Below are 26,591 nucleotides of genomic sequence, written 5' to 3'. Positions count from 1 at the left end.
TCCACCATGGGGTGTTCATTCTTCTTCCGCACAGACTTTTAAGCCCGTGCCAGGACACCAAGAGAGATGCTTTCTGGAGATTTTGCAAACACCAGCGCGTTCACGGTGAGCCCTCCACACTCCGGCCTGGGAAGCGCTTCTCGGCGGTGGCGGCCACACGATGCCCCAAGAGAGCTCGTCTCCCCCATCGAACACGCCAGCTCACCTGAGGGACACCTGCTCCCCACAGCTCTTGGCCTCTTTGGTGGATACAGAGCATCCTAGGACTGTGTCCAATGGCAACAACTTCTGCGACACCACAGCGGGGCATGGCTCTCTCTGCCTAACATCTAGTGACGGCTCTGAAAGCAGTGACACGGCAGAGGTCAGACGAGGATAAGCAATGGGGGGGGAGCAAGAGGCCGCTCGAATCTCATAAGCCATGCCCCAATGCACACACCTGCCCACCCCCTCTTTGAACAGTTTAAGTTACATGCAAAATGATAGCAATCTGGAGCCTAGGAAAAAAGTTGTAGGTGTTTATGTAATATTTTATGCACACGCACACACACATACACACACACACACACACACACAAAGTCAGCAATTTCCGTAGCAACCGGCCTGCTGCCTGCAATTCTGGAGACAAGTCAAGAACCCAGGGGGAAGTCGCAATGCCAGGTGACTGAATTTCAGGGGTGTGTACAAGCTTTTCCAGATACAGGTAACTTCTCGTTCTTTCCTGAGTAAGGTTCTTCGTGGCTTCAAGTCACTTCAGGGGATGGGGAGCCTGACCAAACGGCCTTTACACCTTGTGATTGTTAAATGACTTCCTTTTAACCTTCTCTGTCTCTGTTGGGTTGAAGAATATAATTTCTTAATGCATTTGTTGTGTCTTGACTTAAGACCACTTCTCAGTGTTCTTTCCCTTCTCAAGCGACTGTCGTTAACAGGTGGAGGAGACCAGAATCGGAAAGAGCACTTAATTCACCGTGGAAAAGACTACGAGCATAGCACCACAAATGCCTGTACAACCTTCAGCTCAACTACAACCTTCAGCCCAACTGACGAATTCTGAAATTTTGCTACACCCACTTTTGCTTCTCCGTCTGTCTCCCTGATGAGCTTATTGCCTTGATCTTTCTCTGCGATTTACCAAATTAGGGCCCTCTGCACTCCAGTACATCCTAACTAACTACATCTGCAATGACCCTAAGCACCCAATAAGGTCACTTTCTAGGGTCCTGAGAGTTAGGACTACGACGCAGAGATTCTGCACACCAATGTAAGCGAGGGTACCTGGGAACTTGTTAGAAAAATCAGTTCTCTGGCCCAACTCCACGTCTACTGAGCCAGAAACTTTAGACACGGGTCCGTCCGGGGGCGCCTGGGTGGCTCAGTCGGTTAAGCATCCAACTTCTGATTTGGGCTCAGGTTGTGAGCTCATGGTTTGTGGCATCGAGCCTCTGTGCTGACAGTTCAGAGCCTGCTTGGGATATTCATTCTCTCTCTCTCCCTCCCCCTGCTCGCGCTTTCTCTGTCTCAAAATAAACAAACTTTAAACACAGACAGAAGTGCGGTCCGGTGACTGACACTGTAAAGGTACTGTGGGTAATGCTCACGCCCCTCTAGGTGGGGAGCCACTGGTGCACGCTATTCTTGGCTGCGAGCCGCTCACGGTGGCTGAAAGCACCTGGCTGGCGGACTCCCATCCCAGAGAAGCATCTCCACTCCGTGGGGGTGGAGGGTGAGGGGGGCACCCCGCCCTGGGGCTCCGGGCCACACCGGCACCTGCTAGCTGTCTGTGCTGCTATCCAGATGAATACACGTCAAGGGAATATTCCCAAATCAGCTGAACTGCCACCTAGGCTGTCCAACAATGTGTCTTTTTTACTTCCAAAACCAAGCCAGCATGTGTTCTCAGCTGTTTCTCTGTCCCTGTACAGCGCACAGAAAATATGGGGAACCCGTGTGTGAGGCTCACAGGCCTTTCTGCCAGAAACACCCACCCTTCTGAGTTCCACAGCTCTTTCTTACATGCTGCCCAAGAGATTGCTCTGAGGCCACCCTCATTCTCTGGTTTGTCTGGAGAGAAAGAGAAAAGATATCCACTGCTTTCTGGTCTTTCCAAACTTCCCACGCGTGTCTCAAGGGTCCTTTCAGTGTCCGACCAACACGTAACTTCTTCTAGTCCCCGCCTGATGCTCTGTTTCTCTTTACCCTCAGTTTAGGAGTTATTTAACCTCATCTTTTGGAATCAGAACCAACCTGACGAAAGTTTTAACAATTTTTTTGGTCCAATTCCAAAGTTAAGGGTTTCACACTCTTGTTTTCCATGTGTGCTATGACATCCCATTCTTCATGGAAATCAGCATGACATGTTCGCGTGATGGCTTGAATCTTGGGAAGAACCATGGCAGACTAAGAACCATCAGGGGATGAATACATCACTTATTAAATACAAAATATTAACCCCCAACAGAAGGTGGGTTGATGGAGAGTTAAATACCCATAGCAGGTTGACTAACCATGGGGAGACAAATGGTCTCTTAAGCTCGTTGGAGATTCTGTAGCCTGAGTGGTTACTGAGAAGGCGGTCACGTCACTCCCTGACCCTGCAGCCAAGCTCAGCTAAGTGAAAACGGTGCCTTCCCACCGTCCTTCTCAATGCGGCTGCCATGTTCGATTCCCCTCTTCCCACCTTGCATTTCAGGATGGCATAATTGGGTTTGTCAGCGGGATGCCATGTTTACCTCTTCTGTGTGAGAGATGCTGACAGTGATCTATCAACTCTGAGAGGCAGTCCCGCGCCTAAGAAGCCAGTTCTGGGAAGTGCTCGTTAACGCCAATGAAATGGATGTAATTGAAGTGTGATACGCTTTCTGCCAATGAGCTATCAAGGATGGGCTCTGTCTGTGAATATACCTCTCTGATGTTATCAAAGCCCTTCTTCTTTCTTAAGAAAGGATATTAAGATATACTTATTGTGAAGTATAGACTGACTAGATCAGGTCCTTGCTCTTTGGTAAACATGAAAATTGGCCTTGATTTTAATGGCTTGTTGCCATGTTCTCTGCTGCCAACATCTGGGAAGAGTGTTTCAAAGAAACAGAACCTCTTACATTGCCAGGCGAGGCTGTTATGTTCCCAACAGACACGTCTTGCCACATGTTCATGGGGACCGTCATGATTCCCTGAGAACCACAGCTGCCTTCTACGCCCGAGAGCAGATGGGTTATCACCTGTGATTACAGACATGCCCCTGGTCATCAACCATTTGTTTTCTTCTGCGTTTCTCAATGCCAGCATCACTGATTGGCATTATGAGTTGGGATATCCTTTGTTGGGGAGAAGGAGGTTGTCCTGTGCATTGGGGAATACCTAGCATCGTCCCCGGCCTCTACGTATGACATACCAGAGGAAACGCTCCCCCAGCTCTGATGACCAAGTACGTCACGGGAGGTTTCCAAATGGCCCCCAGGAGGGGGGATAAATCTGATCCCTGGTTGAGAACCTCTGGTTTTGCCTGAATGGAAGCAAGGGCATCCTTCCTCCTAAAGGATGCGGACGTTACCACAGAGACGGAAGTTCATCACTTAGAATAGCTTCACGTGCATCTGGAAGCTCTCAACCAAGAGCAGCTATAATGTGCCCCCCGTGTGGGGCACCCGAGTGGCTCAGTCGGTCAAGCGTCCAACTCTTGGTTTCGGCTCAGGTCATGATCTCATGGTTCCTGAGTTCGAGCCCTGCATCTCTCTCCCCCTCCCTACTCTCTCTCTCAAAATAAATAAATAAACCTAAAAAATTGTTTAATGTGTCCTCTATGTAACTTCAGGAAAAACACATGTAGTAATAAAAACATAATAATGCAATAATAATAAATGGTATTTTCTAGGTGCTCAAAATGTGCCAAGCACAGGTTAAAATTCTATCCAATTTAAGCCTCGCAACATCCCTAAGCGTAGCTGCGAAGATTCTTATCCTCATACAGAAATTGAGGCACAGAAAAGTGGAGGAGGCTGTCTGTGTGTTGCCACTGGGAGACCGTGGGTTCAGGATTTGAACTCAAGCATCGTCTCTAGAGCTTACACCCCATCCCGACGCTACCGGTGGGCACCTTGTCTGGCCCGTGGGTAAACCCACTGTCTTCCAGTACTGATACCTCAGTTTCCCCTTTGTCAAACACTCTGCCTCTGCTCTCCACCCATTGGCAGTGAGATTAATCCACCACTTGCAAATGTGAGGGGTAGCCTGGTGAATAAGCACGTTCCAATTCGCTGGTCCCGATAAACACATTAGGGATGGGTACGTGGCTCCAATAAGGCAGACTCAATTCCAGCTCATCTGTGACAAAAGTGTCTGCCTACACATTTCTGGTGTGGTGGTCACGGTGGTAACACACACACAGAACGCAAACTTTACCATCATCACCACTTTTAAGCGTGTGGCTCAGCAGCGTTCAACGCACTCACCACGGCCCATCTCCAGAGTTCATTTCATCTTGTGAAACCGAAGCTCTTGGCCCATTCGGCGATAATTCCCCCAGCCCCCCAGCGCTGACGACCACACTCCTCCTTTCTGTCTGGATGACTATGACTAAGTACCTCCCGTAAGAGGAAATCACACAGTATTTGTCATTTTCTGACTGGCTTATTTCACGTTGTATGATGTCCCCAAGGTTCGTTCGTGTTGTAGCAGGTGTCAGAATCCCTTTCCTTTCAAAGGCTGAATCATATCCCATTGTTGTGTGTGGACGCCGATGGCTCTCCATTCATCCATTGGTGGGCACTCAGGTTGCATCCGTTTCTTGGTCGTTGTGAATGATGCTGCTGTGGGTATATGAGTGTCTCTTCAAAATTCCGCCTTCAGTTCTTTGGGGCACACACACACAAAAGTGCAATTCCTGGATCATACGCTAATTCTACCTTTAGTGTTCTGAAGTGCCGCCATATTGTTTTTCACAACAGCTGCACCATTTTACATCCCATCCATAGGAGACAAGGGTTCCTCCTACTGCACACCCTCATTGACACTTGCCATTTTCTGGTTTTTCGACGGCAGCAATCCTAATGGGGGCGAGGTGGTATTTCATTGTAGGAGACGTGCACTTTCAAACTCTTAAGTGTTGTATGAGCTGGGAACCATTGGAGTCACCACGGAGGGAGCCAGTAGGAGTTGGGACAGCATTAAGAAGACAGGGGTTCAGACGATGGGGTGAGAGAGGATGAATCCCAGAATTGGTTGTTCAGAAAGCTGCATGGCGTGCTGTGAATAATGGCTTGCCAAACACTATGTAAGTATGATTTTATAGAAGTCCAATAGGGCCATCCAACCAGCAGTCCCAGGAGGAGCCAGGAAATGGATTCTCAGGAGTCATGGGTCTGATCCAGGGAGCAGTGGGTAAAAGCCTCTAAAAGCCTGTGTCCCCCAGTGCTGTGGGGATTCCATCTTTCAAAAGCCCCCCTGAGACATTCAAAAGAAGAGACACTTTCTTCAAGAAACCACGTCCAAAGTGAGCACAATACCAGAACGAGATGCCATTGGATGCTGATATTCTAGGGAAACGTGAGATACGGTCTTCATCTTTCTCTACGTGCTGTCCCCCCAAACAGTTCCACCTGAGTGACAGCCACCATCCAGGTCCGAACATGCTGGTCCTTCTAGCTGATGCTTCTGAGGTAAGGTGACAGAGAGAGAAAGCCCCAGTTGACATAAGTTAGGCTAAGGCAGCAAGGTCAGGCCTCGAGAACATGGGTTCACTCCAGAGGAAAGAGGGCGAGGGACACCAGGACCCCAGCCATGGTCACTGGGCTCACCTGAGGAAATGGCTGGAAGCTGGACCTGAGACCCACTGCCCACCTCTCTCCCCCTTCGATCGCCTCCAACGCCACAGGTCCTCTTGTCTTCATGTCCCCATTTCCAGGAGCCCCTGGAATGGTATAGGGGTGCCTGGGTGGCTCAGTCGGTGAAGCGCCCGACTTTAGCTCAGGCCATGATCTCACGGATCGTGAGTTCGAGCCCCGCGTCGGGCTCTGTGCTGACAGCTCAGAGCCCGGAGCCTGCTTCAGATTCTGTGTCTCCCTCTCTCTCTCTGCCCCTCCCCTGCTCGTGCTCTGTCTCTCTTTCTCAAAAATAAATAAACATTAAAAAAAATACCCCAGTATGAGGCCACCAGTCAACTGAGAGTGCGACTCTTGATCTCCAGGTTGTGAGTTCGAGTCCCACGTTGGGTGTACAGACTACTTTAAAATAAATGTCTTTACAAAAAACACCCCAGTGTTCTGGGACACTGGAGTACCCCACGCTCCCTCTGCAATTATCACTCGCCCCTCAGCCCACCGCTGCTCCCCAAACACGCCCAGGTAGACAGGACTGCAAGTCCCAGGTCCCCTTATGCACGTGCTAAACCATTTGCAACAGACACAGCTGTGATCTGGGAAGCTCGAAAACTAAGACTAGCCTTTTATTATTTTATTTTCTTTTGAAGACTACGGTAACTTAAATTGGTTAAAGAATGTGGAACAGAGGCGGCCGGTCTGGGTCAGGAAGGCAGCGCTTCCTTTCTGCTTTCAGAGAACCAGAGTCTGTGTTTCGTACAACAGCCAAACGGGCTCACCGAAGCCGGGCTGCCTGGCAACGCAGATGTGTTGTGGGGAGCCGGGGCGGGGGCCCTGGGTAGGAAACATTATTTCTTCACGTCTTCCCAAGCAGAAAGAAAATTGTTCCTTTTCTCTGTTCCAGGAGAACACACTTAAAATGACAAGCTGAACAAAATGAAAACAAACCTCTCCTTCGGAGACATTCAACAGGGAAATGAATTTTAGGCAGACTGTGGGAAAATGAGTTTCTCGTACTGTCTGCACCAAGCTCCGAATGTGCAGCCCGTGCAAACCCGACTGTGTTTTGGGGTCTCCTCCTGACGATGAGTCTGGGGACCGTGGGTCACTCCTGAGTGCCCCACCTGACCTGGGGACAGATGCCTAGTTGGAAACGGGGAGTCGAATTATCCAGGGGCGAGGCTTTTCCATGTCCTTGGACATACACGGCATCGGGGAAAGAAAAGAGAGCTCCCCCAAATTCGCTTACAGCAGCATGCACACCGGCTGCGGTCTGTAACCAGGGGGAGGGTTGGAGAACGTAGGTGCAGGTGCACCGAGCACAGCAGGGGCTGTTCTCCACGTGGCGAAGGCCCAGCGACCATCTGTAGCTCCACTTACGGTCGGAGCTGCCGAGGGGCACGTAGTAACTCAGAAGATCCTGGGAGGACAGAGTGGGAGGCTCCAAAATGCCTGGGGTGGTCTGTCCTCTCCGGAGTGGGTGGGACTTCCTGTCTGCGGGGGACCCCAGGATGTGGCCTCACTGGGAAGCGGTCTTTGCCGACGTGAGTAGTCCAGGAGGTCCGGATGAGGTCCTTGCGAGGGAAGGAGAGGGGACCCAGAGGGACTGACCTCAGAGGGGACCCAGAGGGACCGACCGCAGAGGGGACCCAGAGGGACTGACCGCAGCGGAGGAAGCAAAGCAGCCACAAGCAGAAGTACCAGCAGAACGGGGAAGAGACGGGGGAAGGACACTCACCCAGAGGGGGCGCTGCCCTGCCAGCTGATTTCAGATTCCTGCCCCCGGAACTGTGTGAACATGTTTCTGTCCCTTTCAGCCCCCAGGGCGGGGTAGTTTGTTACAGAAGCCCTGGGAGGCAAATACACCTGCTGTGTGGAGCCACGACTTAGATCTGGAGACACAGCTCAGCCCAGGGTCGCCATCGGGTCCCCAGGCCTGCGCGGCGGGGCTGAGAAGCGATTCCCTTGTCCGCACGCATCAACGCAAAGGCCGTGCTTACAGCCCACGTTTCCAGCTTCTCGTCAAAAGCAGCAAACCCGGGTCCCCGTGCCACCGCGTGCAGGGACTTGAGAGACGGCCGCCGTGGGTGGCTTCTTCCGCTCAAGCACCATGGTCTCCAGTCCATCCCCGCTGTGGCCCAAACCACTAGTTCGTTCCGTCCTCTGCACGTGACAGTCCACTGCGTGGACAGATCGCGGTTTGCTCATCCGTCGGCCGCTGGGCATTGGGGTGGTTTCCACGCGTTGGCTGTTATGAAAAATGCTGCTGCGGGCATCTGTGTGTTCTGTGTATTTGTGTAAGCAGACGACACAGCGGAGCTCCCGACTGGCTCAGTCTAGCAGGAAAGACACGCTCCATGAATCCCCCCACCAGCTACCCACCAGCGGGAGCCCAGCCCCGGGCCCTTTGCCCCGGGGCTGGCTGGGAACCAGGTCTGCCTGTCAAAGGTCAGGGTCACAGAATCCTCTTACAGGAGGGGACAGCCAGCCTATGACGCGACCTGCACGCCCCCCCGGACACATTTAGGATCTAGGACTGAGTCTGTTGACAGATCTCATCCCGTTTGCAGAAATAATTCTCTCCCCCCGACATCCCTGCATACTAAGTCCCTTTGGCTCATCTCCTCACAAGCTTCTTCCCTGCCTCCCCCCACCGCCCCCGCCTTTACCCTTTTGATTTATTTACCGGAAGATGCTGGAAACACAGAGGAGCTGTTAAGTGTAGGCGACATGCGTTGATTTGGTTGGGGGGACGTTGGCGGTTAACGAGGATGCCCAGCACACATCCACCCGTCAAATCGGGACAGAGCTCATGAGTCAGGAGCCCCGCATCCCTGTGCCATCCACTGAGGACACCTCCCCTGCTCCCTGATCCTGTGATCCGGCCTCGGCAAAGCACGGGCCATTAACGGAGCTGCACGGCACACAGGGTCTGTCCTCTGCTCCCATTTTTACTTCTGGGAAGACTACCTCCTTACCTCACCGTGTTTTACTCAAAAAAGAAAAACATCATCTCTTCGGGTTGATGCCCCGAAGGCTCTGTTATCAGTGCCGGCTCGCGAAACCCACCCAGAAAGCGCAAAGCGGACCCGAGACTTAATGCTCGCTTGTCAGTAACTCTGGAGAAACACACAAGGTCCGGATGAACGAGCAGAAAAGGAGATGCCGAGATTCCTAACCGTGCTCCTGTGCCGTGGCGGCGGGGGCAGAGGGCGGCCACCCCGGAGGACAGCCCGCTGGCTGGTCACGGGCTGGCGGGACACAGGGTGACAAGCCGAGGCCCACAGAAGTCTAGACACAGGGGGAACTCTCCAGATCTTTGACCGTCACCGTTGGTACATCCTGTGTCACAGAGAGCCCCCGCTCTACGCTCGATTCTCCCACAGGCCAAAGTCCCTCGTCTCCAAAGACCCGACCTGACCTCCAGAACACAGGCTTCTTCTGATAACTTGACAAACATTGCTCGTTCTTTACTATTTTGTTTTGCCGAGTGAAGGAAGCCCTTTCCTCCTCTCTCTTCAGACGTTTGTAACTCACAGCAATTTGACAAAGTGTATGACTGTAAACAAAGACGGAAACATTCTTCTCTTTCTCCCTACCTGATTGCCCCGGAATTCGGAAACTCTTATGAAATAGCCTCATTTTTCCCGATAACATATGTACTCGTATAAGCTCAACGAGAATCTGTTCTCTTTGTAATGAGTGGCAATTAGACAAGATCTTAGCTTGGCTTCTTAGCATAAAGACCCTTTAAAGGTCTGATGTTCCTTATTACCAGACAGTTTAAAGAACTGAGGTTGACTTTAGGGAGCGGGTGAGGCCCTTTGGATCTGACCACAGCTTGTTACTAAAATGTCATTCTGGGGAATATGCACAGAATCAGTATTCTGACCACATTTACATCAGTAATCCACATTTAATTAGCCTTTTTTTTTTTTTTTTTTTACAAACAAATGAGTTTCACTGTATCTTTGAAATGACTAGAAAAATGGTATTTCAGGGGAAAACTACAGTGTACTTGTGATCAGATCCTCACTGTCTGTGGTCTCTCGGGTTTTGTGATCTACCTGCAAACGTCACAGAAACCACCGCGATGGAACTCGTGGGGACGACCTTCGTGCCCGCCGCTGGACAGGCCGCGAGGTTCACATCATCAAAGGGTCAACCCGCAAACCGGGAAAACCCCTGGGACTGAAACCTCACCCTCTAAAGAGCTTCCAACTCACATCTAGGCTGCTTATCATCTGCTCGGATTATCCACCTTCATATTCTTTTATTTCCAAAGAGATGCCTCCTTATTAAATTAGCGATCGCTCCCAGGGCTCAGAGTCCTGGTTCAGGGCAGAGCCCACATGCAGCACCACCTCCTGAAATGAAACACGCTCACGGCCATCTCATCCCAAGTGAGCGTGAGGACAGGCGGTCGCTAACACATCACCTTGCACCTGTGTGAAATCACCGGGAAAATAATGTGGATTGACCTCGACTGATAAAACTTGAATCTGATTACAACCCATTTGAGTTGCTCAGTTGGCTAAGTCTTGGCTTCTGGGAACCTCTGCTCTGGGGGACTGTTTTACTCTCTGGTCATCCTACTGACCTCTGTCTCCTCCCCAAGGTCTTAGATGCCCCTCGGCGGTCACTCACACATCAATCCATCTCCATCAGGACTGGACGCCTGAAGGAGCTCAACAGTCCTCCCGCCCGCGTGCATGATGGCGAACGTTGGAGCAGCGAACGTGGGGGTCCTCAGCCTGGACGCCGCACCAGCAGTGACGTGACAGTCACACCAGGCGAGCTGCTCACACTCTGCTGACCCAAAGCGGTGGGGGTGTATTAAGACCACACAGAAGCAGAGACCAGCCTTGGGAACTCCCTGAGCCGACAAACCCAGGTGGGTCACACAAGAAAGCTTCAGTGAGATTGTTTGGCAAGACAGGCGAGGCCAACCTGACCTGGGTCATTGGTTGCTTATGCCTCTGGAAACCATAAGCAAGATTTAAACTGTTCCCCCAAATGGAGAGGAGGTAACCAGTAACCCATTTCCTTCCATTTAAGAAAATCCTAATGTTGTAACCAACGCCCATGAAGAAGAAACAGTCCGTGCCTCCAGGCTCTGGGAACTGCTCCCTCCCCTTCCCTTTTCTTTTCTTTAAAAAAAAAAATTTAAGGGGCGCCTGGGTGGCGCAGTCGGTTAAGCGTCCGACTTCAGCCAGGTCACGATCTCGCGGTCCGTGAGTTCGAGCCCCGCGTCAGGCTCTGGGCTGATGGCTCGGAGCCTGGAGCCTGTTTCCGATTCTGTGTCTCCCTCTCTCTCTGCCCCTCCCCCGTTCATGCTCTGTCTCTCTCTGTCCCAAAAATAAATTAAAAAATGTTGAAAAAAAAAATTTTAAAAAAAAAAAAAATAATAATAATAAAAAATTTAAATGTTTATTTATTTTGAGAGAGACAGTGCTAGCAGGGGAGGGGAAGAGAGAGAGAGGGAGGCACAGAATCCGAAGCAGGCTCCGGGCTCCGAGCCGTCCGCACAGAGCCCGACGCGGGGCTCGAACCCACGGACCGTGAGATCGTGACCTGAGCCGAAGTCGGACGCTCCACCGACTGAGCCCCCCAGGTGCCCTTCTTGGAACCGCTTTCTAACATACACCCCACTCAAGCCTCATCCCATGTTTTGGCTGGAGGGCTCCCGGTGTGCAGTGTCCTTCCGGTGTGTTCACAGTAAACGTTTGCTGACTATGACTTCAGGGATTCATTGGTTTTACTTCTGGTTTTTGTTTTCCTGAACTTTGGACACAAGGAAGCAAGCCTGTCCCCAGCCGCAGCGGACAATGGGCCACCTCTTTGGCACCTGAAGGTATCAATTTCGTTGCTCAGTGACAAGGCCAAGGGGCAGTGGCCTTCCCTGCTCAGCCCTTTAATGACCTGCAAGGTCCGGACCCACGGAGGTAAAGCGAACATTGATCCCAACACAGGAAGAAACTGTAAACCTCATGTAACACGGGGCTTTGAGGAAGCAGTGGTCAGGAATGAGAGCCACCCTCAGCATCCCGAGAGCTTCCGGAACATTCAGGTGCGTGGGGACGGCAATGGGAATTTTCAGGACCGACGACTCCAACCGTCAATGTATTTTGGAAGTCCCCAGAATAGGGAACAACGCCTCCGCCCGCTATAAGGAATCTTGACATTGATCAAGAAGTCTCCATCAGTTGTGAAGGAAAACGTCCACGGAAAGGAACGTGTGTGATACAAGCTTGGCATCAGGTATTTGGTTTTGCATGAATTCCATATATGTTTGCTCTGTGGTTCGACATGTGACAAGGGACCAAGGGGCCTTGCCCACTGGACGGACACACTTACATGTGTCTATGAAACACCTCCAGTTATGCGTGCTTCATTTCTGGTGGTGACCATTCTTTGTCACATTCTCAGGTAGGTTTTCCAAATAACGTTACGACTAAAGGACACAACGCTTCAACTTTCCGCATCTTGACTTTGATCATAAAATTGGGGTCGCCTTTGAATTAAATTCATGAAGTCTCCAGTGAAAAGGAGGCTGCTGCTTTTTGCTTATGGAAGAGGGTCTCATTCGTGAAAATGATCTTAGAAAGGAGGCCCAGGCTGGGTTCCAATACAGGGTAGTGGCCCTGTAACGATTCCCAAAAAGTCCTGGATGTCTCCAAATACAGCCTTGTCGTCAAAGCCATGGTGAAAGATGACAGGGGAGAATGACGGGGAATTTCAGAGTCAGGAGAGGCCTTTCAAGGACTCCTCAAGGCCCCGGAATTTCTGAGGAGAGAGGTAACAGTGATGGGCAAGATGGATTTCTCCTGTGGGAGGGAAGGGTGGAGGGCAGCTGGGTGTGGGTTCCCGTGAGCACACGCCCTGGCGGGGAGGAAGGGACAGACTCACTGTTCCTGCCGCATCTGTGTGGGTCCCCTCCTGTTCTCTTACTGCATTTCTATCCTTGGAACAATGTATTTAAACAGGAAAATTATTTTGGAGGCACCCGGGTGGCTCAGTCAGTTGAGCATCAGACTCTTGATTTTGGGTCAGATCATGACCCCAAGGTTGTGGGTTGGAGCCCCACTTAGGCTCCACACTGACAGTGCAGATCCTGCTTGGGGTTCTCTCTCTCTCTCTCTCTCTCTCTCTCTCTCTCTCCATCCCTCCTCTGCTCACACAAGCTTGCTTTCTTGCCCTCAAAATAAATAAATAGGGGCGCCTGACTAGCTCGGTTGGTTAAGCATCCAGCCTCGGCTCAGGTGATGATCTCGCGGTTTGTGGGTTTGAACACTGTGTTGGGGTCTGTGCTGACAGCTCAGAACCTGCTTGGATTCTCTCTCTCTCTCTCTCTCAAAAAAAAAAAAAAAAACTTAAACACAATTTCTTTAAATGAAATATATTATCTAGAAAGGGAAAGCCTGCTTCTTGCACAGTCTGCCCATCGGTCATGGCAGCCACATCCTTCGGGCCTCCCGTCTGGGAGTCATTCCCGCCTCTCCCCCAGGACTCTGGTCTGGGGTTGGAAAGATCCGGAAGGCAGAAACAAGGCTGCCTCACTTCACGGCATTAAGCAGCGCCCAGCCCTGGACCCCGCCGTCACAGCCCTCTGTGCTCCAAAGGGCTTGTCGTTATTAAAAAAAAAAACCAACGACCCAAAAAACAAAAAACAAAATAGTTTTGCTCTTCAAAGAAAATCACGGTGAAGCGGGAATCAATATGACGTCGAAAACAGAGCTGGCAGCTGCAGTTTCATGAAGGCACAGTGATGTCCTTTTACTGCTGAAACAGAATCCAGCACCTCTGCAGGTTTTGATGGATGTTCAAACACAACCCTCATATATGCACCTTTTACGTGCCAGGCACTGTTACAAGCCTTAACAAAGGAATACTGGCCCTCGGGGGCCTCCCCTGTAGAACAGGATAGGCTACGACGGCATCTGATCTAGACATGAGGGGACAGGGGCACAGGGAGCTGGCACGACCCGGGAAGCAGAAGACTTGGGCTCAGAACTGTGCTGGCGCCTCACCACTGGTGCCGTTCGTTCGGTCTTCTGCATCTACGTTCCAAGGCCAGGGCCGCATGTATTTATTTTATTTAGAATGAAACGATCTGGAACCGAGCATGCTAAGGAACTCAGGAAGAACAAAACTCACACCTTCCCTGTATCTTTCCCATCAAAGACGGGAGGAAGCAAACCCAGATCGTCTTATCTCAATATTTGCTATCCTGGCCCCGTGGTTGTAAGGTTGACATTGCCTCGAAGTCACCGGTGCCCTGACAGGGAGGTGTGTCCGTCCTCTCACGCACAGTCAGCGGGGGTCTGGCTGGCCACCAAGGCTGACAGTGTAGACACACTGGGAATCCCCTCAGGGCAAACTCGGTATCTTGTAAAAGACGTGGGATTTCATAGCCCTGTTGTAGAGGCCCTCGATCACTTCCAAGAACGCGAGGGGAGAGCGGATACAATCAGCCCACTTAAAAATTGAAAGAAAACGATTACAAGGACAATGACAAGACAGCCGCTTTAGAGGAGAATTATCTGAATCCCGGGGGGATGAAGACAATGCCTGGAGACACATCTCGAAACCTCTGAGGGCATCTTATGAAAACAAACACAAACACAGCCTTTGAAAATGACCATTCTTCAAGGTAAATGACAAAACTTAAACCAAAAGAAAAATGCGATAAAATGCCACCATTCTATTTTGCAGATACTTTTCCCCGAGCAACTCCTTCCAAGTGTGATTTTTTTTTTTTTTATTCTAAAAAGAACCAGAGCGTAGCTGTAAGTATAACCCAAGACCTTCTTAACGAGAAAAGGGGTGGGGGGAGGGAAGCGATTCTTATCATCGTTATCTTTTAAACAAATCTCAATCAAATATTTTCTCATTATTATGAAATCCGGGTCTGCATTTTAAGAGGATTTGCCGTAAGTGGCTTTTCCCCAGTATGAATAATCCTCAGATAACAGACGCTCGGGTACCGAACTCAGAATCGTCACAGAGTCACAGAGAAACCCTATTAGAACCTGAGCCACCTGCTGAGCCAGCAGCGATGACGGCAGCTGGGTTATTCTGTTGCTTCAACTGACTTTCTGTTCTTTCTTTTTTTAGAAGACGCAACACCTCCGTGCGGCAATTTCTCCTTTAATCATCGTTAACCTGGGCTCAGGAACTGAGGCTTCCCCAGCCCCGACTTGGCAGCATTGAACCTCAAGGATTTTTTTATAAAGGGCGTGTCCTTGCCCTTTTTCCCACGCACGCCCAAAACGGAGCATCAAAAACCCTAGGTCTTTTCTCGGGCCCTGGGACCTTACGGTCTCCGTCACACAAGTGCTGTCTGTGTATCTACAAAGGAACTCAAGCTAAAGAAAAATCACATCCTTCTCCTCCAAGTTCGATGGCAACTCAAGGTCAAAGAAGAGCGATCCCTTCCCACTCGTTTCCTTCGGAAGCGGTTTCTGGCCCCCTTCCTCCCGCCCCCTCACCCACGACGTAAGAGGGGCTGCCGAATGCACGTGGGGGGCTGCATGCACGAACGTGGCTTCACCGCGAAGCCAGAGGGTCCCCGCAGGGGCCCAAGGGCCCAGGCTGCCGCGGGCCAGGCGGGGCGCCTACCTCAGGATGAAGAGGTCCACGGTGGAGTTGTTGGCGACGCTGACGTAGGCAGTGACCACGTCTCCTTGCTTCACGGGCTGGGAGGGCAGCCAGATGGCCACGTTGCTGTCCAGACGCAGCTCCCTCAGGGCGGGCCTGCTGCCCGTCTGGTAGAGGAAGACGCTCCCGATCCTCTGCAGGCGGGGCACGGCCTCCTCCGGCCCGTCCCTCCCCGGCCGGATGGAGTTGCCCTTCCTGGCGTCCCCGCCGCCGGCACAGTCCCCGCGCCCGTCCCCCGGCTGCACGGCATAGTAGAGCTCCACGGGGCTCCCCTCGGGCGGCCCCGGCGCCTTCTTCCTCCCGGCCAGCACGGTGGGGGGCCCGAACCAGCCGGCCAGCAGCTCCAGCTCGGCCACGCACAGCCCCAGGGCCCCCTGCAGCCGGCAGCCGGCCCGCACCTCCCGGGTCTCCCGGAAGGCGAACACCCGCAGGCAGGGCAGTCTCTCGCCCGGGCTCCGCGCCGCCCAGTCCCGGCCCAGCAGATGGAAAAGCACCTGCACCTTGGGGCGGCTCAGGTACACCTTGTCCCGCACGATGTGCGCCCTCAGCTTCCAGTTGAGGCCGAACTTGCTGGCTGGCCCCAGCAGGTTGGAAGGGACCATCAGGTCCAGGGGCACCACCTTCTGCACGGAGAAGGGCCCGTAGCTGGCGTTGAGCGCCGGGGGCCTCGTGGCCTTGTACGTGAAGAAGGACTCGACTCTGGTGCGCAGGCTGGAGTTGTGCAGGGCGTCCTGGCTGGCCTCCTTCAGGAAGAAGGCGGTTTCGGCCCCCAGGATGTGGTAGCTCACGGGCAGGTAGGGCGGCCGCGAGGAGAACCTGTGCACGTCGTCGGTGACGCCGCGGCCCTCGATCACTGCGGGGGCAACGGGAGACAAGAAAAAAAGACAGAGAAGGGGTCATTACTGGACTCCTGGGAACACAGCAGGCCCACAAGCAACTCAGAAGCGAGGAGGAACATTCCAAAGCCCACGTGGCCAGCGTTTTCACGGTCCTCCCAGGATCAGCCAGTAAAGGACTGTGCGCTATGCCGAGTATATACCGGAGCCTGGAGCTCTAGATTTTTGTTCCCTGGGGACGATTCAGCAGTGACGATCTCCTATGTCCATGTAAAAAAAAGCTGGCAAGACACCTGCGGGTGTAGAGTCAGGCTGTTTATTAATGGTCTGCGTGAGTTTAAAACATTTAATGGCAGGGATACGTGAACAGAGAAACGGACCAGTGGAACCGAGGGGTCCATAAAAGAACTCGGGTGCATCTGGAAATTTAGCGTGTGATAAAGGCAGTACCCAAATCGTGAGGCGAAAAGAGACCTCTGTTTTTGCTTTTTTAATGTTTATTTATTTTGCGCCGGAAAGAGAGAGAGAACAGGGAGGGGCAGAGTGAGAGAGAGAAAATCCCAAGCAGGCTCCACGCCATCTGTGCAGAGCCGGATGCAGGGCTCAAGCTCACAAACTGTGAGATCAATTCCTGAGCTGAAATCAAGAGTCAGATGCTTAACTGACTGAGCCACCCAGACGCCCCAAAGAGAGACACTTTAATAAATGGTTCTGGGACAACTGGCTAGCCACCTGAGACAAAAGACAACATTAGATCCATATCTCACACCATACCCACGAATAAACTTCATGTAAATCAGTTATCTCGATAAAAGGAAATAAATTTTTTTCAGTACTAAAAGAAAACAATGGATGAATTCCTTTACGAGCTGAGTGTAGGGAACGCTTTCTAATTATGACTCCAGATCCAAATGCAATTTTCAACAAAGTGATAACCTTGCCTGTGTAAAGGATTGTTTAAATGTTTTGCAGAACAAAAAAGTTCATAAAGTGAAAACAGGAAAAAAAAAAGGGGGGTAAATGGGGCGATATTGCAAACTGCTCACTTATGGCATCCTACCCAGCCTGGCGATGGGCTTTGTTTTGCCCACGGTATTTAAAAAAAATTTTTTTAATGTTTATATATTTTTGAGAGAGAGAGACAGACAGACAAGGCACAAGCTGGGGAGGGGCAGAGAGAGAAACACAGAACTGGAAGCAGCTCCAGGCTCCGAGCTGCCAGCACAGAGCCCGACGCAGGGCTCGAACCCACGGACCGTGAGCTCATGACCTGAGCCGAAGCCGGACGCTTCGGCGACTGAGCCCCCCAGGAGCCCCTTGCCCGCAGCAAGGGATTTTAAAGAATCCCTAAGAATGGGAACCATCTTTAACGGCTGGGAGGCATCTGGGTTTCCAGCTTCCCCTTACACATGGGAGGACCCGGCAACAAGCAGGCGAGACACTCAGCAGGCCACGGGGCTCAGTTAAGTCACCTGCTTGACCTCCAGGTGCATCCGAGTTGGAAAGCCCCAACTGGTGTCTGCAGCCCAGTGAGTCCCCACCGGGGGCGGGAGCTCGGCGCTGAGATGGGAGAGAGCATCACCCCCGCCTGCCCGCCCTTCTCTGTCCCCCGCAGGCATGGCCGGCAATACGGCCAGCAGGCTCCTTGCCGTTTGAAGGTTCTCCTCTCTAGAGGTGCCCCCTGGCTCGTACTTGCACCGTGGGTGGCTCATGAAAACTCACTACACACATGACTAGCAGGTTCAAGCCCCCCAGTGGCTGACTTTGCGAGGCCCCCCGAGGCCGCGGCCTTGCCCTTGTCTTTGAAAACCAGCCCAGCAACGCAGACGCGGCCCCCCGTTCCTATACTGAGGAAGAGGGGAGTGCTCTCTCCCCCGCTGGCCTTCCTCCTGACCGCGGCAGGCACAGCCCATCCAGCACATGGGGCGGCCTGTGCTTCTCAGCTCTGCAGCCCCCCTAATCCTCCCCCGGCAGGGACACCGGCTGGCCGATCAAAGCTGCCCTCGGTGGCACCGAGGCCAAGAGGGCTGGGTTGTCAAGACGGCTTTTCAAAGAGTCGGCGTCCTCTCCCGCTCTTGGCCAGAGACTGTGAGCTGACAGCACCAGTGACAAGGGTAACACCCCTCTGTCTCCTCTCCTCCCCTCCATTCCAGTACCGGGTTAAATCGCCCTCAAGAGGCCCTGCCAGCGTCGGACATCCCAGAAAGAGTTCTGGTTCCGTGTCCTTAAAAGATTCATGGACTATTTAAGCTACCTGCAATACTTTATAAAACCCGAGCTGAACGGCCGCATCAGATGTTTTATTCTCGGGAGCTCATCCCTCTCCGAAAACGCCCTGAAGCCCTGAAGTGTGGAGATTTGGAGGCCGATTTGTTTGGGGCGAAGGGGGCTGCAGGCTCTCCGAAGGAGCGGAGCAGGATGCTAAGCCCGTGCGTGCTGGGTGCTCCCCGCCAAAGAAAGCACCATCACGAAGCCTTCTCCTCGTTTTTCACTCTGTCTGCAAGTAGGGATTCCTTTTTTTCCACGTTTTTGTGGATTTTCCATGCCCAACAAAGCCTAAAATAGGACCTTTTGTTTTTTTGTAAATGCTGACTTTGTTTTCTATAAAGTAAAGCTGGAGTGGGCGTGCTGTCTAGCTGTCTTCTCTCTCGGGATTCTCTGTTATTTAAGTAGGTCACTCCTTACCTTTCTGGTGGAACAAAAAGCGCCTCGCTCTTACCTTCCCGCTAAATGCAGTTCCGAATTTTCCAGTTCATGAGAGATTTAATGTGAGCAAGAAGAGACAGACACCGTGAAGAAGGAAGTGGGTCTAGTACTGTGGTTAAAGGCATGAAGGTTGGCCATAGAGGTGTCAAGGGTTGACCTACTGAACCATCATGGGATCTTGAGCAAGTTCTCACATTCTGGGAGCTTCAGTTTCCATGGATGGATGGATGGATGGATGGATGAACAGGTGGGTGGATGGATGGACAGATGGGTGGATTGATGGATGGATGGATGGACGGATGGATGGATGGATGGACAAACAGGTGGGTGGATGGATGGATGGATGGATGGACAGATGGACAGATGGGTGGATTGATGGATGAATGGACAGGAATGTGAATGGATGGATGGACAGGTGGGTGGATGGATGGATGGATGGATGGATGGATGCATAGGAAGTAGACAGATGAGTAGGTAGATAGAGCCAAACATTTGGGACATAACAGTAGTTGTGTGCAGCAATTAAAAATGGCCCCAGTTCTCCTCCTGTATCTATACCTTTCGCATGTGGCCCTGCAGCCTTCCCTTCAAGAAGAAGAGTCTATTGGCCCACTCCTTGCATCTACGTTGCCACGTGACTTACTTCAGCCAACGAATACGGCAGAGAGAATTTTTTAAGAGCAGTGAAAATACTCTGTATGATACTGCAACACTAGACACATGTCATTACACATTTGTCCAAACCTACAGAAGGTACAACACCAAGAGTGAACCCTAATGTAAACGAGGGAATCTGGGTACATGGGAACTCTCTGTACTTTCTCCTCAATTTTACCGTGAACCTAAACCTGGTCTAAAAATAGAAAGTCTTCAAAAACAAGAATCTATTGAGCATATGTACGCCCATGATGGCCAGGAACAGCTCCCTGCACACACAATAATTCAAACCAAAGACAGTGTTTCCTAAGCTTCGGACACTCAGATAACACGTTCATGACATCAGCCGTGTAGTTACGCACTACAACTTAATCGATTTTATCAATAACTTATTAAAGTAAATATTTAATCAAACATCAGGCAATTAATTCATACATTTGTTTAGATAATCCCAGTGGACCCAATGCTCCCAACTGTTGCCAGTCTATGGCTCTGAGCCTAACACTTGCCCTTTCTTTGTGAAGTGGGGAGGTTATTGAGTGTGAGGTGCTAAAGACACAGGACACCAAAATGAGACTTTCTCCTTGATGGAATTAGAATAATCCAAACAGAACTGAAAAGGGAATCGCTTTCTCATTTGTGAGACTTGGGTGACTTCACACCATGTCCCCGTACCCCCCAAAATCAACCACGGGCGTCCTCCCATGCTGCGACCCTGTCCATCACCCAAACTCATCTCACGTTTTGGGGACCCCGACCCAACAGATTAAGGAAGCAGAGGGGACTGCCAGCCTTCCCTGTATCTGTCTCCTGACCCTCGATCTGCCGAGGGCAAGGAAACTATTCCATGGCCACCGTGACCCACTGAGCACAAACATCCACCCCCGCCTTCTGGTTCACCTGCTCCCACGTCTCCCAGAGAGATAGGATGATTCGGTAATTTGCATTGATCTGAAACAGTAACCCTGGAAAAGTCCGATGCTGGTTCCCTAAGGCCATAGAGAGGGGGACAAGGGAGCAGTTGATGGTGGCACCTTTTTATCTGTCCTCCTGGTTGACAGCAGGTTCATTTGCTGTCTCCCTTCCTGTTGATCCATTTTCTTTATCTGTGTTGCCTGTCGGTGTTGGGGATATTGGAACACTCCATCAGGTGTTCATTGGAGAACTCTACAGGAAAGCTGCTGCCGGAAATTGGGTTTTTGAGATTCTAAGATAGCGAACACAAGAGAGGTCCGTGTCACTTGCACCCAGACAGAATAACACGGGGGGAAATGACCCTTTCGGCCAACAGGACGCACACCGCCTTCATCACGATGCTCATTTGTGGATGTGTTGACTGGAGAGGATTCTTCGGAGCTGATTCTCTCTGGGCTGGGACATGAAAGTCGGCCAGATGGGAGACAGGACACCCCCGGGAGGGGAATGAACAGAGGATCCCAGCAGGAGAGGCTCGGGGCCTCGGCACGTGAGGAGCAGGAAGGCGGTCTAGGGGCATGGGTTGGGGCCGGGGTTTGCTGTGAATGGAGTAAGCAGTGGATGTGCCTCGGGCACTTGGTAAAAATCCTAGGTCCTGCTTTCCTGTTCAGCTGGAAAACGTAAAACATGGCACATGAGCGTTTCCAAGACTCTCCAGATGGGACGGGTTTACGCTATGTTGGGTTTGCTATTTGATTTTAAAAGCATTGTCTGAGAGACAAAAAGAAGTGGGTATGTGCTCATTTTGCCCCGAGGGAAGCAAACACCTAGGAAAGTTAGCATATTTGAGCTCTAAGAAAAAACATCAGTGGTCTTGTCTGAGGCTGCACAACGGGTTCCCAACGAAGGGTGGTTTTGTCTCCGACAGGCACCTGGTAATGCCTGGGAACATTCCTGATTCTCTCAACCGGGAGAAGGGGATGCTCCCGGCATCGACGGGCTGGAGGCCAGTGATGTCAACAGGACAGTCCCCTTCCAGAAAGATCCGTCCAGTCCGGGAATGTCAGTCAAGTTGAGGCTGGGAGAGCGTAAGCTAACTCGATTCGCACGCGAGGCATTCAGGGCTTCACCAAAGGTTCAAAAGAGACAGAGGAAGGATTCTGGCCAAACCCGCATCAATCCGGGAGAGGACAGGCACGCTTGTGGCATAAGGCCGTTCCTGAGGTCAGACCAAACCCAAGGAAGCCCTGCTGCACAATGTGATAGCCATACCTGTGTATACACACGGCATATACACCTTAAACCTCCGAGCTCCAGAACCCTCATTTCCACAAAGGGAATCCGCTCACAACCAACTCCCAGAAGGCAAGAAGCAAAATACCCCAGAACACGCTCAACACCTAGAGAGAGTGTTTTGCTCTTATAATTACTATCATTCTTAGCATGATGAGCAGGACCATTATTCCAACCGTGCTGAGAGGTTGGTTACAAGGCCACAGAGACGAGAAGAGGCACGACGACCTCTGCGTGAGGCACGCACGGCGGACCCTTCCGTGAGTCCAGGGGGGGCCGCTGGGCCCCAGACGCCGCTGCCTGGGGTCAGACCCCCCCGGGACACAGAGCCTACCTGTCGCCATTGCCTGCAGGAAAACCCTGATAGGATTTCCCTTCCAAGCCACCGCTGCTTACTTGAAACACGAGCCGGTGGGAGTATTCTGAGGTTTTCCTCCTCTCCTGGGCTCGTGATTTATTAACATTCTCCAGACACACAATGTCTCTCTCTGCTAAATGTGGTGCGTTGTTTCTTTTTTCTTGAAACAAAAGGCACCTTGATAAATGGATTATTTTATTTCAGTGCCTCTCCTGAACAAGGCCCCTGAATATCCTTTGCTGAAATTACATAGTGTGCTTTGCAATTTCGGAACAGAGAAGCTCTCCTTCAAACGAGCAGGTACCCCTCTCCCCCTTCTGAGCCCCTGGAGGGACACCCCCCCCTTTCTCGGGGAGAGCTCCATAATCACCCTGACGTGTGACTCCATCGCTCCCCCGGCCCCAGGAGAGCATATGCCTTTCAAAGACGAATTCTCTGAACACTTGGAAGCTCAGACTATCACTGTGAGAATGGTGCCTTGGGTTCGCACGCACGGAGGAAAACAGTCAGCAGGTAGAGCCATAAGCCTAAAAATGCCAGGTTTCAACTGCACGGCACTTATACTTCCTGAAGTCGAGCTTGGCGAATCGTGGTGGCCATGTGGCCGCGTGTCCCTGCGTGTGGTGTGGACCCCAAGTCCGCAGGGGGCTCTGGGGCTCCAGCTGTGGTTCTTTCGAAGGAACTGCTCCCCTGAGAGCTGGTGTGTTCGTTTCCTGTTGCTGTGGTGATAAATGACACCAACCGAGGAGCTGAGAACGATGAAAAATGCTTGGCTGTTCTGCGGGTCAAAAGTCTAAAATGAGGGGGCGGGCAGGGCCGCGTTCCTTGTGGCGAGGTGCAGAGAGGATCTCTTTCCTTACCTTCTCCGCTGCCCAGAGACGCCCGCGGTCCTTGGTCCCTTCCTCCCTCCTCAAAGTCAGCAGCCTGCGGCTTCTGTTGCCTCTGACCTCCTGCCTCCCTCCCACAGGGACCCTGGTGATGATCGGGCACCCCGGGGTGGCCCAGGAGAATCCCCGCATCTCAAATCCTTAACCTCATTGCATCTTCAGGGTCCGTTCTGCCGTGTAAGGTCCTGGCGGTTGGGGCACAGACGTCTTCGGAGGGAGCACCATTCAGCCCAGCGCACGTGGCATTCGGGGGACCTTGGAGGCATTTCTGGTTATCCCAAGGATCGGAGGGTGGGTCCCCACGGGCATTTAGACAGGTCTGACAGGGCATGACACGGCCCCGCACGACAGACTCCCGCCCGGCCTGGCACTGACTTCCGGTGGTCCCCCTGGACATCCACGAGGGTGAGAAACCTACCATAAATACCCGAGCCACCGAGCTATCTCGAACGGCTACGAAAAGCAGTGGGGTGTGGGGGTGGGGGTGGGCAACAGTTTTGTATAATGTGCATTTTCCAGTATTGCAACTTGTGGGGTCGAATTGTACTTCAATTGATGAAACCTTAGCGAAGAAGTGTTTATCCTTTTGGAAAATTACATCAGCGATGCCCAATCTGCTGGCGAATGCAAGTTGTCCAAACCTGTCCACTCCAGTCTGCATCTGTGGCCGACACATCCACGGGGTCTCTAAACACAGGAAGCATCTGACTGGTTTATCTGGTTCTCCGGTACATGCACGGAGATACTATTTTACTACTAAGACACCATTACTCCGCTCATGTTTTTCCTGCCTAGCACACGGCACCATGCTGACGAGCTTTTAGTTACGTATTTCGATAGGTGACACAATTACGAATTTAATTTCATGATGGATAAAGGTGGAGGGTTGAGATCAGGGGTTGGTAAACATTTTTTGAAAGGGCCATAGAATGAATATCTTGGGTTTTACAGGCCAAGAGGCATACACGGGTGCTCATATAGCCATTTATAAACATTAAAACCATTCTAAGCTACGAGCCACACAGAAACAGGCAGGGGCTGGGTAAAGCCCATGATGTCATACTTGCCAATCCCTGGTTTAAGACAAATGGGGAATTTCAAACCTGTTCCCAGTAACTTGTTCAGTTACGCACAGGCCTGAGCCGGTGATTCTCAGATAAGGGCAACTTCTGACACCGGGGGCATTTGACAGTGTCTGGGGACATTTTTGATCCTTGTGGTCGAGGTGGGGAACGTTGCTGCCATCTCGCGGGTGGAGGCCAGAGATACCACTCAACATCTTCCACACACAGGACAGCCCCACCACAGAGCATCATCTGGCCTGAAAGTGAACCATGCTGAGGTTGGACAGCCATGTCCTGGACCAGCTGGGACCAAGAAGTGATGAGGAGGGCTTTGCTGCGGCTTCCGGGCAAGAAGAGTCCTCCCTTCTGAGAGAATCAGGGAAGCGAATGTCTTTCTCTCCAACAGCAAGTGACAGACCGGGTTGTCCCCAATAATGCGGTCATCCATCCCGGAACTGTGAGCAAGATCAGCAGAGACAGAGTCGGCGATGGCCGGCACAGCACAGGAATGTGGCAGTTGGGCTTTACAACAAAGAGGGACCGCTGGATCCTGATGAGCGTAACCTGAACCTTCTGGATCTTGCCTCCCTGCCCCCCTTCCTGTTGGGTCAACCGAAGGATGCCCATCATGCATTGTTTTTTTTTTGTTGTTCAGCCAAAAGCTTCTAAAATGGTACACTGTGGCTTTGGCCAAATGGAGGGTGTTGGCTTTGCACGCCATAAAAAGACGAGATGGGCCCGCTTTTTCCGTCAAGGTCTAGCGAGTAAATATTTTAGGCTTTATGGGAGTAGTGGCCTCTGTTTGCAACCATTCAGCCCTGCTATTGTATCATGAAAGCAGCCAGAGACAAATGGAAACTCATGACCGTGTCCCTGTTCCAATAAAACTTTATTGATGGGCACTGAAATCGACATTTCATAGAACTGTCACATGTCAGCAACACTACCGTTTAAAGAAATGTTTTTAGGGCGCCTGGGTGACTCAGTAGGTTAAGCGTCTGACTTTGGCTCAGGTCATGATCTCACGGTTCTTGGGTACAAGCCCCGCGTCGGGCTCTGTGCTGACAGCTCAGAGCCTGGAGCCTGCTTCGGATTCTGTGTCTCCCTCTCTCTGTGCCCCTCCCCTGCTCACGCTCTGTCTCTCAAAAATAAATAAACGTTAAAAAATGTTCTTAAACCATGAAAAAAGTAAACGCTTTCTCCTTGGGGACTGTACAAAAGCAGGTAGTGGGAGCTACCATTGACTGACTTCTGATGGAGCAGAAGCCTTTCTAAGAGTAGTGTTTCATGCAGATGATGGCTTTCTTGGTGTTTTCTTCGGGGCCCTTTACAATGTGAATTATACACCAGGTTTAGCTCATTGATCCGAAATGTAAACACGGCTTTTACTATGCCTCCAAAACAGCTTGGAAATTGAAGCAAAAAAAAAAAAAAAAAAAAAAAATTGATCAAACATCAGAAGGGATTTAGAATTGCATAATATAAGCCTTTATAGCAGAATTTAAATGGCTGCATTTGGTGCTCATATAGCTTATGGTCTGAGAATGTTTCGCTGTGTCTATTCAAGGAGACAGGCATCTATTTATCACAGATGGTGGTATTATTTATGATGGAACCTTACATTAATCCTGAGAGTTCTAATTATCTCAATTCATGTCAATAAAAGGGAACAGCATCCCCGTTCTTTATGATGGTCTTTTTCCTCAAAAAGAAAGAGCTTATTTTTAATATAGCCTACGTATTTTCTTTCCCACTAATTACAGATAATTAAAAAAAAAAAAAAAACCTCTGCTCTATCCCATTGACTCATTCGCATTTTTCCCCACATATGAGTCTCATTTGCCTGCTAGTTACCATCTGTAGTTTTGTTTGGCTACACCAGTATTTAGGATGATTATATTAACGAGAAGTCTTAGGACACAAAGTAGAAAATGCTTTCCTGATGGCGAAGTAAACAAAAAAAAAAGGAAAGAATACACCAGAAGATGAAGACATTGTTCTCGTTCGTGACACCGTCTTTAACTTTCCTCCCGTGAAAGAAGACGTTGACACAGAGCTGCCCGAGGAGAATGGAGAATGTACGGCGGAGAATTCTTTAAAAAAAAGCCAAAGGAGAAAAAAAAAATCCCTACAACAGAAGATGAAATCTTGGCCTCACGAACCTGCGTTATCGACCCAGGAGGATGGAAACAGCAGCCCCAACGATCAACGCCCGGGTGGGCCGTCTCCAACCATCTCACACCGCCACGTACTCCTATAGACCTTCGAGAGCCCGTGCGTTACGTACTCCTGCTACCCCATTTCAGACATGAGGAGACGAGGCCCAGAGAGGTTAAGTGCCTCACCCAAGGTCACACAGCTAGGAATCCCAGAATCAGGATTTGAAGTGAAGCCCTGTG

At 51.2% G+C, this 26,591-nt stretch overlaps 1 protein-coding gene across 1 annotated transcript in view; it reads right to left on the bottom strand.

The window, feature by feature from the left end:
- Window positions 1-26,591, bottom strand: part of TMEM132C (transmembrane protein 132C) — a 307,971-nt gene that overhangs the window by 187,856 nt on the left and 93,524 nt on the right. Inside the window, exon 2 of the mRNA XM_058691482.1 lies at window positions 15,438-16,329. Coding sequence (XP_058547465.1) covers window positions 15,438-16,329 — 892 coding nt within the window. The remainder of the gene's footprint in view (window positions 1-15,437; window positions 16,330-26,591) is intronic.

The sequence above is a fragment of the Neofelis nebulosa genome, chromosome 11, assembly GCF_028018385.1.
Source record: "Neofelis nebulosa isolate mNeoNeb1 chromosome 11, mNeoNeb1.pri, whole genome shotgun sequence".
Taxonomy (NCBI): domain Eukaryota; kingdom Metazoa; phylum Chordata; class Mammalia; order Carnivora; family Felidae; genus Neofelis; species Neofelis nebulosa.
This window is presented reverse-complemented; position numbering and strand designations above follow the sequence as displayed.